This window comes from Malus domestica, chromosome 04 (genome assembly GCF_042453785.1).
Source record: "Malus domestica chromosome 04, GDT2T_hap1".
In the NCBI taxonomy this organism is placed as follows: Eukaryota; Viridiplantae; Streptophyta; class Magnoliopsida; order Rosales; family Rosaceae; genus Malus; species Malus domestica.
Genome location: NC_091664.1, coordinates 5,647,857 through 5,659,454, shown reverse-complemented (window position 1 = coordinate 5,659,454; position 11,598 = coordinate 5,647,857). Strand labels below are relative to the sequence as shown.

At 37.3% G+C, this 11,598-nt stretch overlaps 2 protein-coding genes and 1 long non-coding RNA gene across 3 annotated transcripts; 2 read left to right on the top strand and 1 right to left on the bottom strand.

The window, feature by feature from the left end:
- Positions 1-263: 263 nt before the first annotated feature.
- Positions 264-4,085, bottom strand: LOC103432773 (uncharacterized). The gene is made up of 5 exons (XM_008370980.4): positions 3,414-4,085; positions 2,424-2,737; positions 2,256-2,312; positions 1,577-2,055; positions 264-1,080 (listed from the first exon to the last, which is right to left on the bottom strand). Exons 1-5 carry the CDS (start codon positions 3,791-3,793, stop codon positions 772-774), a joined length of 1,539 nt encoding a protein of 512 aa, XP_008369202.2. The 5' UTR covers positions 3,794-4,085; the 3' UTR covers positions 264-771.
- LOC139195240 (uncharacterized) lies at positions 1,014-2,925 on the top strand. The gene is made up of 2 exons (XR_011579913.1): positions 1,014-1,150; positions 1,527-2,925. It is a non-coding gene; the product is annotated as an uncharacterized lncRNA (long non-coding RNA).
- A 2,835-nt stretch (positions 4,086-6,920) lies between the features above and the next one.
- LOC103432774 (uncharacterized) lies at positions 6,921-11,598 on the top strand. Its single transcript, XM_008370981.4, has 4 exons — positions 6,921-7,256; positions 9,254-9,312; positions 10,851-11,032; positions 11,311-11,598. Exons 1-4 carry the CDS (start codon positions 6,971-6,973, stop codon positions 11,381-11,383), a joined length of 600 nt encoding a protein of 199 aa, XP_008369203.3. The 5' UTR covers positions 6,921-6,970; the 3' UTR covers positions 11,384-11,598.

The following is an 11,598-nucleotide window of genomic DNA, read 5'->3' as shown; positions in this document are numbered from 1 at the left end:
ATAAAGATCAATGAGGTAATGCCTGTAAGTGTATGCAGCTGTTTATGATTAATTAAGTTTATATTGATTATTAACCACTTAACATTACAGTATAGTGTTATTTTAAATTGTTTTTTTCGCTCTAAACTAAAATTAGAAAACAACTTTATTTTTTTACTTTAAAGCAAACTCAGTAGTAGATCATTCACATAATCTCACCGTTGACAAGAAAAAAATATCGCATGAATAAATCGAAACTGGGTTTTACATTAGTAAGCTTGTACCCATAGAACATCTGGCATAACATAGATAATAAATAGGAGTTAATATCATTCCCATAGCCATTACAAAAGTAAAACATTTTTGTCACTAAAAGCTGTTATTGACTAGCAAGTATTCCAAAAATAAAACACTAACAATTCATCAACAAAACCGCTCGTGCCGGGTAATGCAAGAGAAGCCATTGATATCTAATAGTTATCAAACGGGTCCTAAAGATTTCAGACCTTTTTTTGTTGATGGAACACGTAATTAGACCAACTATTCCACATATTGGCTGTCAAACTACACTAGACTGGCTCTTGCCACAATGTGTATGCGACAATGCTGCAAACCGCGACGTAACTTAGGAACCGAAACCGCGACGTAACTTAGGAACCGAAACCGCTTCCCTATATACAGCAAGTGGTAGTTCACAATAACTGTAACAAGCTCGTGTATCCACTCATGTGAAAAAAGAAGAGGAAATGTCTCTGTAGTTCCATGAACCAGCATAATTTAAGGAAATGAAGCTCATTGGCTATCGGGCTCGCCTGAGCATTTCTTGCTCCAAACAACCGAACCTGCTTTCCGCTCCCCTCGCTTTCTCTTGTTTCTATGAAAATTTACATCGGAAGCCAAGCATGACTCTAGAGTTGATTGTTCCTGAGGAACAGCAGCTTCTGCCGAGGGAGCAGGTTCTGATTGTGGAGTTGGAAAAGCGGCTTCTTGTAAGTCTTTCTCTGGTTGCTGATGTTCCTCTTTAGGTTGGTCGTTGATCATTTGGAAAGCGCGCTTCTCTGCTTCAGCTGCCTCATTATGTATCAGGACATTATCCACAATCTGTAAGAGATGACATAAAAACCCTATGATCCAGTTCTGTTATGCAGAGAAACAAAGGGCAACTAAAAAGGTATCTTATATTAGCTACTAAATACACAAACAAAAATACTTTGAGCTGCTATCGATATCAATTAATTATCTCAACTATATGATGGGCAAATTTTGGGTTTGGCGTAACTTTTTAACTCCCAATTAGGCCCCTTGTTGAAACAAAATTAATGTCCACATGTGGTAGTTGTTGAAGAGATGACATCCACTACGTCAAATTTTATGTGGTAGTTGACATTCACCTCTCCCAGACCCTGCGTAAAGCGGGAGCCTTGTGCACTGGGTACGACCTTTTATGTGGTACTTGTTGAAGAGATGACATCCACTACGTCAATTTTACCGTAGTTGATATGTGATATGCATCTATCATCACATGGTAGAAATATTTTTGGCTGTAGGTTAAAAGAAAGTTGTGGAATGAAAGTTATGTTCCATAGGGAAGACTTACATCTTCGCTTGAGTCTCCAAACTGTGGCTGATGGAAGGTAACGTCAACAGCAGACGGTAGTCCCACAGTGCTTTCAATTATATCAGGAACAGTGACTCCCTCCACAAAACTTGAGACTGCACTTTCAGGCATTGCGAGATCCCCAACATTGTAGCCTGATACATGTTGAGCTGAAGTATATATAGCTCCCGCAGAGTTTGTTTCTCCATTGCCAGGAGACAATGCTGGACTATGTGCAGAGCTGGTCTGTGCATCACAGGGTACAAGAATGCTCAAATTTTCGCTGGAAGAAAACCTTGCAGCATTTTTTGACATCACCACATCCATTTGATACTTTAACTTGTGAACCCGAGAGTGCACTGTCTCAATTTTCCAAAGGACATGCTCCAAAGACTTGTCACCATCTCGGTACTCAAAGAATGCCCAGTTATCACCAGCACTGAGTTTATCATTGTAATCCGCACTCTGCTCTGTGATTACTATCCCCTCAACAATAATCAAATAAGTCTCGGAGTCAATCTTAAGGAAACAAATTATGCTTGGACTAGTGAATAAAGAAAAAAACTAGAAAAAAAATTAAGAACACAATTCAAAAAGTTGCTGAATTATTGAGATTGGCAAGAATGAAGAGTCCTACAGCTCAACACGAGGAAGAAACAACAAATGGTAAGAACTATACCTGCATTATTAAAGTCATCAGCAATGGATGTGCTGTCAGGATCGGATCTTTTATTTTCTGCAATACATAATAATGCAAGGATAAATATCATGGCTGGAGGTGTATTTTAAGAAGGGGAGTGAATGAGCAAATTCATGGTATATTTTAATATAAAGAAGAAGTTCCCACCAAGATAGGAAAAGACACTATGATTTGAGATGTATGATGCTATATCAGTTGTGTCTTCAACTCTCTTGCGTTTCCTCCTCTTCATAGCTTTCTTTCTGCGGAATTGACTACAAAATGGCAATGACTTTGAACCAAATTCATCCAAAGTACGTTGGTCGAATCCTGTATGCCTTTTTTTATCATATGCTACTCGTAGGTCTCTGGAATACTTTAGTGCTTGTGCTTCAATTTCTTTGATTCTCAATTCCATCCATTTGCAGCGCCACATTACAGGACGTATAAAGCTCCTCCAGTGATTTGTCAACTTCTTCTTCCTGAATTAGAAACAAAGGCAGTTGGGATATTCACGTGAGGGGTTATACTATTTCCCAGATGTACATGCCGAAAAGATGACACTGAAGTATCAAAAACCCATGTCTATGTTTACATACTTGTAAAATTGGAGAGACAGAGAATGTTCGCCCAGTGTTTTTGGATGGAAAAACAACCTTAGACTGGATAATTGTTGTACCATCTAGAAAGACAACATTATTTCATGATTAACACCCATAAAAATATGCACAGGGCGGTCGCACTCGCACTGACAATCTTAAGTTTACTTAGCAAGTTACTATTTTTTTTTAGAAAAAAGGGGGGACAACTAGTGGCAAACCACGGTTATCCACCCCTTTCGGGGGCCGAGAAGACTCACAGAGGCATTTCAGCCTCCTCCTGACCATAAGTCTGGCTTCCAGACCAGCGGCGGGTTACTTAAAAAAGAAAAAACTAACAAGTTTTTAGTGGTAAAGTTTCACGTTTAGAATGTAGATTGTTCCAAAATTCAAATCAAGATGTGCATAATACAAAGGGTTTCATCGTGTCATTCCAAAGCTTGAGCGTAGTAGCAGTTAATCATGTGGGAAGTCCAAGTACAAACGGAAATCACAAGTAACTTGATATAAACTAGAAATAATAAATTACGAGGGGGAAAGGAAAAAGCTGCACACACACCTGGTTTGAAATGTACTCGCAAATGCATCAAAAGCAGATGTCAAAGCATTGTGCTCGTGTGACTGCACTTCACCTTCTTCACAAAATCCAGAAAAATTGTCAGTGTCGGACGTAGTGTCGGCGAATGAGGTTGAATATTCATCCGTTGCATCGGGATCAGGCTGAGTACTGTCCTGATTACTTGTGCACTGAATTATATCAATGTCGACGACTGGAGCGATGTGTTTTCCCTCCGATGCCGAAGCCGAAGCAGAAGCAGAGTTTGGCAAGGAAGCCCTTCTGATATCTGTATCATCCTCAACAAGTTCAACTTTTGGGTTGACAAATGGTTTGCAGTCTTGGAGCTGGTCAGCCTCCATGTCTGGTTGGGCAGGAGCCATAGCCACCAGCTGAGCTCTGTTCTTACAACATCGATTTACGAATGCTTCCTTATAATATCAAGGAGGAATTGATGTTGGAATATCAACAGTACAGACCATTGCCACAACATACATGCATATTTGGCATACGAAGAGAGAGAGGGGTACCGGAGAGTGGGAGTGAGGGAGGAGCTGAAGAGAAGAGAAGGCGGGTGAGTGGTGGCGGCCGATGAAAGCAAGCAGGGAGTGGTGACTGCGTAACGTTATAAAAACCTAAACACAAATTACACAATGGCCTCTCATTTCCTAATAATTCTTCCTATTCTTACTCCTAGACAGAGTTAAGGCTTTCCCGCTTTTGTTAACACGTGGAAGCCTGCCATTTGCCTTTTGCATTTCTTAACAAAAGATTTTTCACTATTTTCATGTCCGAAAGGGCAAAACTTGGAAGAAAAAAAAAAAACGATATTATCTACGTGAGAAAAGGTGGTGAGTTAAGCATCACAATGGGATATCAACAACAATTTGGTTCAAGTTCATCTTTGACAATAATCGAATCTAAGACCTTTCACTTATAAGTCAAGAGGAATATTACTAGATCATAGTACTAAGTGACGTAGGAGTTCATACTCAAAATAATTCGTTGCCGATTTATAGAACTTTGTGTTTATAATCGGAACCGTTCATATTATAAATCACTCTATTCATCGCCTAAGCAAGAAATCAATTAAAACTAAGATCGTTTAGTCATCGAATTGTATAAAAATATATGAACGGAATTGACAAAAGTATTACAGATTATCTATGTATTTGCTACAATAGATAGACTAAACAATTTTAGTTTTAATTTATTTTTATAGAGATAATTCTTACAAAGTGATTTATAATATAAACGGTTTTGATTATAAACACAAAACTCTAATAATTGGAACGTGAAGAATTTTGAGTAGAAGTTCCTACTCATCCTTAAGTAGCCAAATATTGTTCTATCTGAAATACAAACTATTATACCGCGTGTTACCATACAAGTGGATGACAAAGCTTTAGAATATATATTTTTCAATGTTCATTCACTTATATTATGACATGTAGTGTACTCTCTTATGTTTCGATTACACAGAAAAATCTCTCCTTATGTCATATCTTATGTTATGAGCATAATGAGAGCTTATTTTACACTAGTTGGATAATATATGATAGGGTACGAGAGAAGGGAGGAAGGATGGCGAGAAAGCTAAGGTAGGAATATATATAAATACACACACGCATAAAGAAAGGTAAATAAAATGAAAACTGAAAACCAGAAACCAAAACTCACTTTAAATTGCTTAGCTTTTAAGATTTTATTTGTATTCATCATTAGTGGTTTGATAAACAATACGACCATAATAATGTAATTAGTATTCATAAATAGGCGAAGTATTGTATTGCATTTTAGTTTCAACTAAAAAAGTTATGGAATATATCTTCCTTTGACTTGATTAGTCATTGCATATGGCTAAATGTCACTCATTATTTGTGGGACTGCTCAAACATAAATCACAAATCTACTAAGTGATACTCATTAGTCTATTTCTCCCTTCTATGTTTCATCCAACCACTCAAGATTTAAGTGGTGTGGAGATGCTAAAGGTTGTCTACTTTGACAACTAAAGGAGAACCAAAGGTGGAGAGTTTAAAGAGAAGACTTAAAGAACAAGAAGATTGGTGGAGCAATTTGTAAGGGTTTTTCTAATAGCTTCAAGGGTAAGTTTAGTTCATCTTTCTTCTCTTCATATTTATAAGGGAAATATGTAGTTGTTAGAGGTATGCCCTAAAAGCAATCAATGGGTTGATAAACTATTTCGGACAATACCACAATAGTTCATGAACTAATCACGGGCAAGATAACCATACATCAACTAAACCAAATAAAATCTTTTGGGTGAGTCCATGAATAACTTCAATGAGATTGTATATTGATAACTTCAACGATAATTTATACATAAGAAGCAAGTAACTTAATAAGTTAAGTTAATAAGACCAATCTCATGTGTTTATCCTAAAACTATTCCCGAGCGTTGAAACTATCGAGTTGATATGGATAATTCCGAAAAGATCAGTGCACACTTATGTTTGCATATGCAAAAACTCATTGCCTTAAATTGGATCATACGAGCAAAATAGTTTACATTGGTGTTATGTTCAGCACCAAAAAGGGTTTGACATCAATCATCGACTGTAAATGTAATTGAAAATATTGTAGTATCTTGTAATGTGATTCCAAAATATATAGGTTCTCTATGTCGTTTATTTCATATCGACTTGGACACCATAACGTACAGTTTGTTCGGTGTTACTCATGGTTAGTAAGACTTGTGAAATGGATAATCTGTTTCACAATGAGGGTAAAACTAAATGGATTTTAAGTTTGCTAGACGGATTATTGGAGATTAATCGCTCTTATTGCCTCGTCGGTTAATACCTAATGGATCACACACCTTATTCGGGAGCTAAGATTACTAAAGTGTGTTGAACTAATTAATTATGATTAATAAGGAGATGGAATAATTAACTAAATGAATTTAAGTTAATTATTCATAATCTCAGGGAAGCTTGAAATTAACAAGTGAGCTTAAAAAAAGAGTTTCGAAATTCATTACGCCCATTGGGCCCAAACCCCCTTGATTCAATTTTCTTTTTTTTGGAACAAACGATAAAAACATCCACGAATGCATAAAATATAGAGATAATTAGAATTAGATATAAGACCAATTGTGTAACTAATTATTTGGTTTACTCCAATGGATTTATCTTATCAATTTAGGTCTGTTGATGTTTGGTCCTACTTAATAACTTTTAACCCACTTGATTCAACTTAAGCCTAAGAATGACTTACATTTGAAATGGTCTCTAGAAAGGAGTACTTGCCATGTTATGGTGTGAGAGACCGTAAGTTGGTTTCTCTTGAGTGTTGCATTACATTGTTATTTTAGAAAGCGTTTGGTACATAGATGGGACGAAGCAGAATGAAATGGGATGAAACGTTTAGTATTGTGGTTAAAACTGTTACCATTCGCATTGCTCTTAATTTACTATTTCTCGGAATTAGCCGTTATGTGAGCTGGATGTCAAAAATGTTTTTCTTCATGGGTTTCTTCAATCTGATTTTTTTTTAAATTAAAAGAAATACAAAACCAAAAAAATTAAATTTCGTTTATGGTGCCTAAAGCCCGAAACGAATCGAAGGCCCAGACCAAGAGCAAGACCAGCGTTTTGTTTTTGCATCGAGTCTTGGGAGGAGAGACTGAAACTCGTGAGCTCGAAGGTAGAGAGATGGGAGCGTTGGTGGCGGCTATGTTGGTGGTGCTCGCGGTGGCAGTAGCTTCCGGTGCATCAACATCGAAAGAGCAGCTGAGCACAAGGGAATGCGAGAATCTTGGCTTCACAGGTCTCGCTTTGTGCTCTGATTGTAACAGTTTGGCTGAGTATGTTAAGGATCAAGGTTACCCATCCAATCCATTCTCCTTCCTTTTTCTCTTTTTTTTTTTTAATTTTTTTTGCAGTGTTAATTTCTATAGCTATCTTTCAAATTCCCCCAATTTCCTTTTGGTGTATTTTTTGTTGTGCGAATTGCTGTTGTTGTTGATGGGGTTTGAAGTGTTTGAATTCAAGAGTGAGGGTTTAGGAGGTGTTTAGGTTAGTTAACATTGATTGGTGCAATCATAGAACAAAGTATGAGAGTTTTAGCATTGGCAGTTATTGACTTTATGGGAAGGAATTTGAGATCCGAAGAGGAGGAATCTCCATTTCTTTAGGTTGGCGACTTTGGCATTGGCAGTTATCATTTGTAGCAATTAAGGACATAGATATTAGGAGCAACAACAAATGTTTGAGTCTTCAATTCCATCGATATTCCGTACCGAATAATGCAAACACAACTGCATAGCTTATAATCATGGAAATAAGTGGGTAGATGATGTAATCAGTGGCCGTTCCCAATGCTGTTTGCATTATAAGACATCACTATCACTTGCATTTTTTGGAGATATGATAGAATCGAAGTAGTGTTTTCTTCATCACATGGCCGAAAAGATGGAAGACCTGTAGGCTAAATATAAGGTGAATGTAAGGGATCTTTTAACCGTCAGGGATTGGAATTGGAGAACCCTAAAATGTGGGGACGGTATATGATTGCTCAACATTTTGACTGTAACTGTAAGATGTGATTTGTCTTACTTCCAGCATAGTTATTTGACTGTAACTGTAAGATGTGGTTTGTCTTACTTCCAGCATAGTTAAGTATACTGAAGCAAATATGGAGCTTGTTTTCCTTAAATTAGGATTCTGTGCCATTCTGTGATCAAAAGCAAGTATGGAATTTTGTCTAATGGATGGGATTCCAACGTGTCATGAATGGAAGTCGGAGCCCTTGGAAGGAGAGATCTCATGCGACTCTTTCATTACAAAATGCCATTTTGTTGCGCAAAAACGTTGATAGAAACAAGTTTTGGTAATATGAGTGGTTGGGAAATTCTTCTTTGAAATCTCAGTTTCCAAGCTCTACACTATATCGCTTATCGTAATATGGCCATTTCTAGTGTTGAGGATTTTTCCAGTGGATTAATGAACTGGAATTTTGCTTCAGGAGAAATCGAAAGGGAAGTGGAAGAATCTTCTTCCCTTTTGAGATTGCTGGAAAATATCATTTTCCACCCTATAATGATGGATTCAAGGAAATTAGACCCAATGGACGGTATTCTTACAAATCTTACTATAGTTTCATTGCTAATCACGACAATGAAACTCTCTCTTTCCTGTTGGACGATATGGAAACCCAGAGCTCCATCTAAAGTAAAGATGTTGGATAATTGCCCATGTCAAAGTTAACACTTGTGACATGGTTCATAGAACTCACCCCCCTTACTGCTTGTCACCTTATTGGTGTATCTTATATAAGTTAGATTTGAAATCCATTGATCAATCTCTCTTCATTGTCCGATGACATTGGGTTTGTGGTTGAAGCTGGTTAGGGAGATGGGTATTATTGTAATTCCAAGGGAGGACTGCCTCTCTCTGCTTAGTGAAGCTCACCTTCGGTTTGGAAGGGTGATAAAGTGAAGGTAATGTTGGGTTGGATGATTTTCGCTGAGTTTTGGGTGGTTTGGATGAGATAAATAGGAGGGTTTTTGAAGATTATGCAGGAGCTGGTTTTGCGGAGGTTTTTGTCAGCCCTCCGGGTTTCTATTTCTTATGAGTTCAGGGGAATTACCCTCTCCTTAATTTGGGTAGATTGGAAGGCAGCTTCCTTTTAGTTTGTGATTTTGTGTTTGGGTGCTCTTCAGCTCTGTGAAGTTGTCTCTTTCTCTTTCCAGTTTCTGTTTGGGCTGGTTTGCTTGACCACTCTTTCTGTTGTTTTTGCTTCTTTCCTTTTTGAATATAATCGTTTCTTTATCAAAAAAGATGCAAAAATGCTTACTGAAGTCCTAGTTTTGACTGCAGAATTGGTATCCAACTGTATGAAATGTTGCACCGAGGATTCCGATGATTCCACAACAAAGGTAAGTAAAGTTATACACATGATGATTGCTGGAAGTTGAAATTATATTTTAATCTGCCGATATCCTGTTCGGTCTGAAATTTATTTTTCTTTGTTTTTCCAAAATAAATCTAACCACAGGTGTAGGGAAAAATTAGTAATTTATGTCTTACACTATTACATTAAGGCTGTTATTGGCACTCCAAAAAAAGCCATCCTGCACTCCTGACTAGTGACAATAAATAAATAAATAGATAAGAGATGAGTGGATGACTATTTTGGAGTCCCAATAACAAGTCCTTAAAGTTTTTTGGCAACAAATTTCCACCGAGTTGATTGAATGACTTGAGCAACCTGAAATCAAGATGAAAAAAATAAAGATGAATGGGGCACTGGTGTGGTGTCAGCCAAAGAGTATTTGATGCATAAGTTAGCGTTTAGAAACTTTTATGTGCATTCACTTACTTTTAGATGGGACCTTCATGCGATTTATACTGTTTTCAGTTCTTTGGGTTGTGGCTGGGCTATGGATAACCATAGTGTCCCCGTGAAACGTTCTTGGATGATGAGGAGTTTGGTCTTCCACCCTCACTCTATTTTTCCCTCCCATTTTGTTGGGCAGATGGCGGTTACTTAAGTAACATTCACCTAAGGGGGGTCTCAATGGAATTACTCCAATCACCGTTGGAGCCTAGATTTCCAAGGGGAAATCTTGTAGGATAGTTTAGAAACTGAAAACTCTTGACATAAAATTAATCTAGAGTAACTAGTCCCTAGATAGAGCATTATATAGCCAAACCCTTTAAACCTTTGCATAGAACATTAATAACCACTAGACAGATTCCCAAACGTCGTTAGTAACAATCAAACAGCTTGTAAGAACCTATCTATTGCACATTCTAATTACTTGCAACAACTTAATGATGCTTAGGGCATGTTTACGTACTTTATCAGGTATGTGAATGATAACTAGTTCAGGTATGAGATATCCCATCTCTGATCTGCACCGTTCCTGTATAATTTGTTTGATAAATTCCAACAGTCAAACTTTTTATTTTATTTTTAATTTTACTATTATTAAGGGGAGGAGGGGAGAGGGTTCGAAACTATTACATTAATTTAGGGGAGAGGGAGTTTCGAACCCGAGATGCATGGGTAGAAACCCAACACCCTATCCACTAGGATACTGGACCGCATGCAAATTCCAATGGTCAAACTTCTTGTGCTAGTACAACAACTAAATAAATTTGAGTGTTCCTTTCAAAGGAAAAAACAAGTGTAGGATGGAAGGCTTGGAAGCTCCCCTTCTATTTTTAAGGATTGTTGATTTTCACCTGTTTTGGTTGCATGAGACTTGCTAGTTTAATGTCAAGACATGTTAGGGCAACTTTAGATGTTCTGAGATTTTTGATTCTAAGGGTATGCTATAAAAATGTTATCCATCAGTACACGTTACCCAATTCTGCAAATTGCAAGTTTCCATCTGAGGCTTCTTCTCTTAAGTCTTAACATTTATTTAATAGATAAGGAAATGCTTAACATGACAGTTTATAACTACAGATCACGTATTCTGGTGCCATACTGGAAGTCTGCATGAGGAAACTGGTTTTCTATCCGGAAATTGTTGGCTTTATTGAAGAAGAGAAGGATCGGTTCCCTTCGGTCAAAGTTCAATACATTTTCAATTCTCCACCAAAGTTGATCCTGCTAGATGATGCAGGCGAACGTAAGGAAACAATAAGGTGAGCATCCGTTTATCATTCACGTTGAAACAGTGGACACATCCCTCTAATTTTCTTTCACAATGTTTCTCAAAGTATGGACGGCCCATTTGATATACATACTCTTGTTTTTTTTTTGTCATGATATCACATTTATCCTAAATAATGAATGTTGCCTAAACCTGTCCATGCACAATACATCTATAATCTCTTGCTTAGAAATTTTTTCTTCATTTGTATTCCTTATGGGAAAAACCACGTTTCTACGAACTTATGACATTTTTTATTCTCCATCACAGAATCGACAATTGGAAGCGTGAACATATCTTGCAGTTCCTGCAAGGGAAGGTAAAGCCTGCTTCTGCAATCTGAATACTTGTTATTATCTTCTGTCACTGCCTCAATCTGTATCTTAACAACCATGTATCTTTCGTATCCTCTTTTTAGAAATATTAAACTGTGATACTGAAAAATTGAATATTCTGTCGTTTTTTCTTTTCGGTGTTCGTGTGGGTCCCACGGGGGACCTGGAATAAACCTGACATGAACTGCGCTGAACTTAATGGGGAATTCTTGAATCTCTTAAA

Coding starts and splice junctions, on each gene's coding strand:
- LOC103432773 (XM_008370980.4), bottom strand. CDS start 3,793: ATGGCTCCTGCCCAACCAGACATGGAGGCTGACCAGCTCCAAGACTGC. Junction 2,313..2,423: donor TAGTGTCTTTTCCTATCTTG/GTGGGAACTTCT, acceptor TATGTATTGCAG/AAAATAAAAGATCCGATCCT. Junction 1,081..1,576: donor TTGGAGACTCAAGCGAAGAT/GTAAGTCTTCCC, acceptor CATCTCTTACAG/ATTGTGGATAATGTCCTGAT.
- LOC103432774 (XM_008370981.4), top strand. CDS start 6,971: ATGGTGCCTAAAGCCCGAAACGAATCGAAGGCCCAGACCAAGAGCAAG. Junction 9,313..10,850: donor CCGATGATTCCACAACAAAG/GTAAGTAAAGTT, acceptor TTATAACTACAG/ATCACGTATTCTGGTGCCAT. Junction 11,033..11,310: donor GAACGTAAGGAAACAATAAG/GTGAGCATCCGT, acceptor TCTCCATCACAG/AATCGACAATTGGAAGCGTG.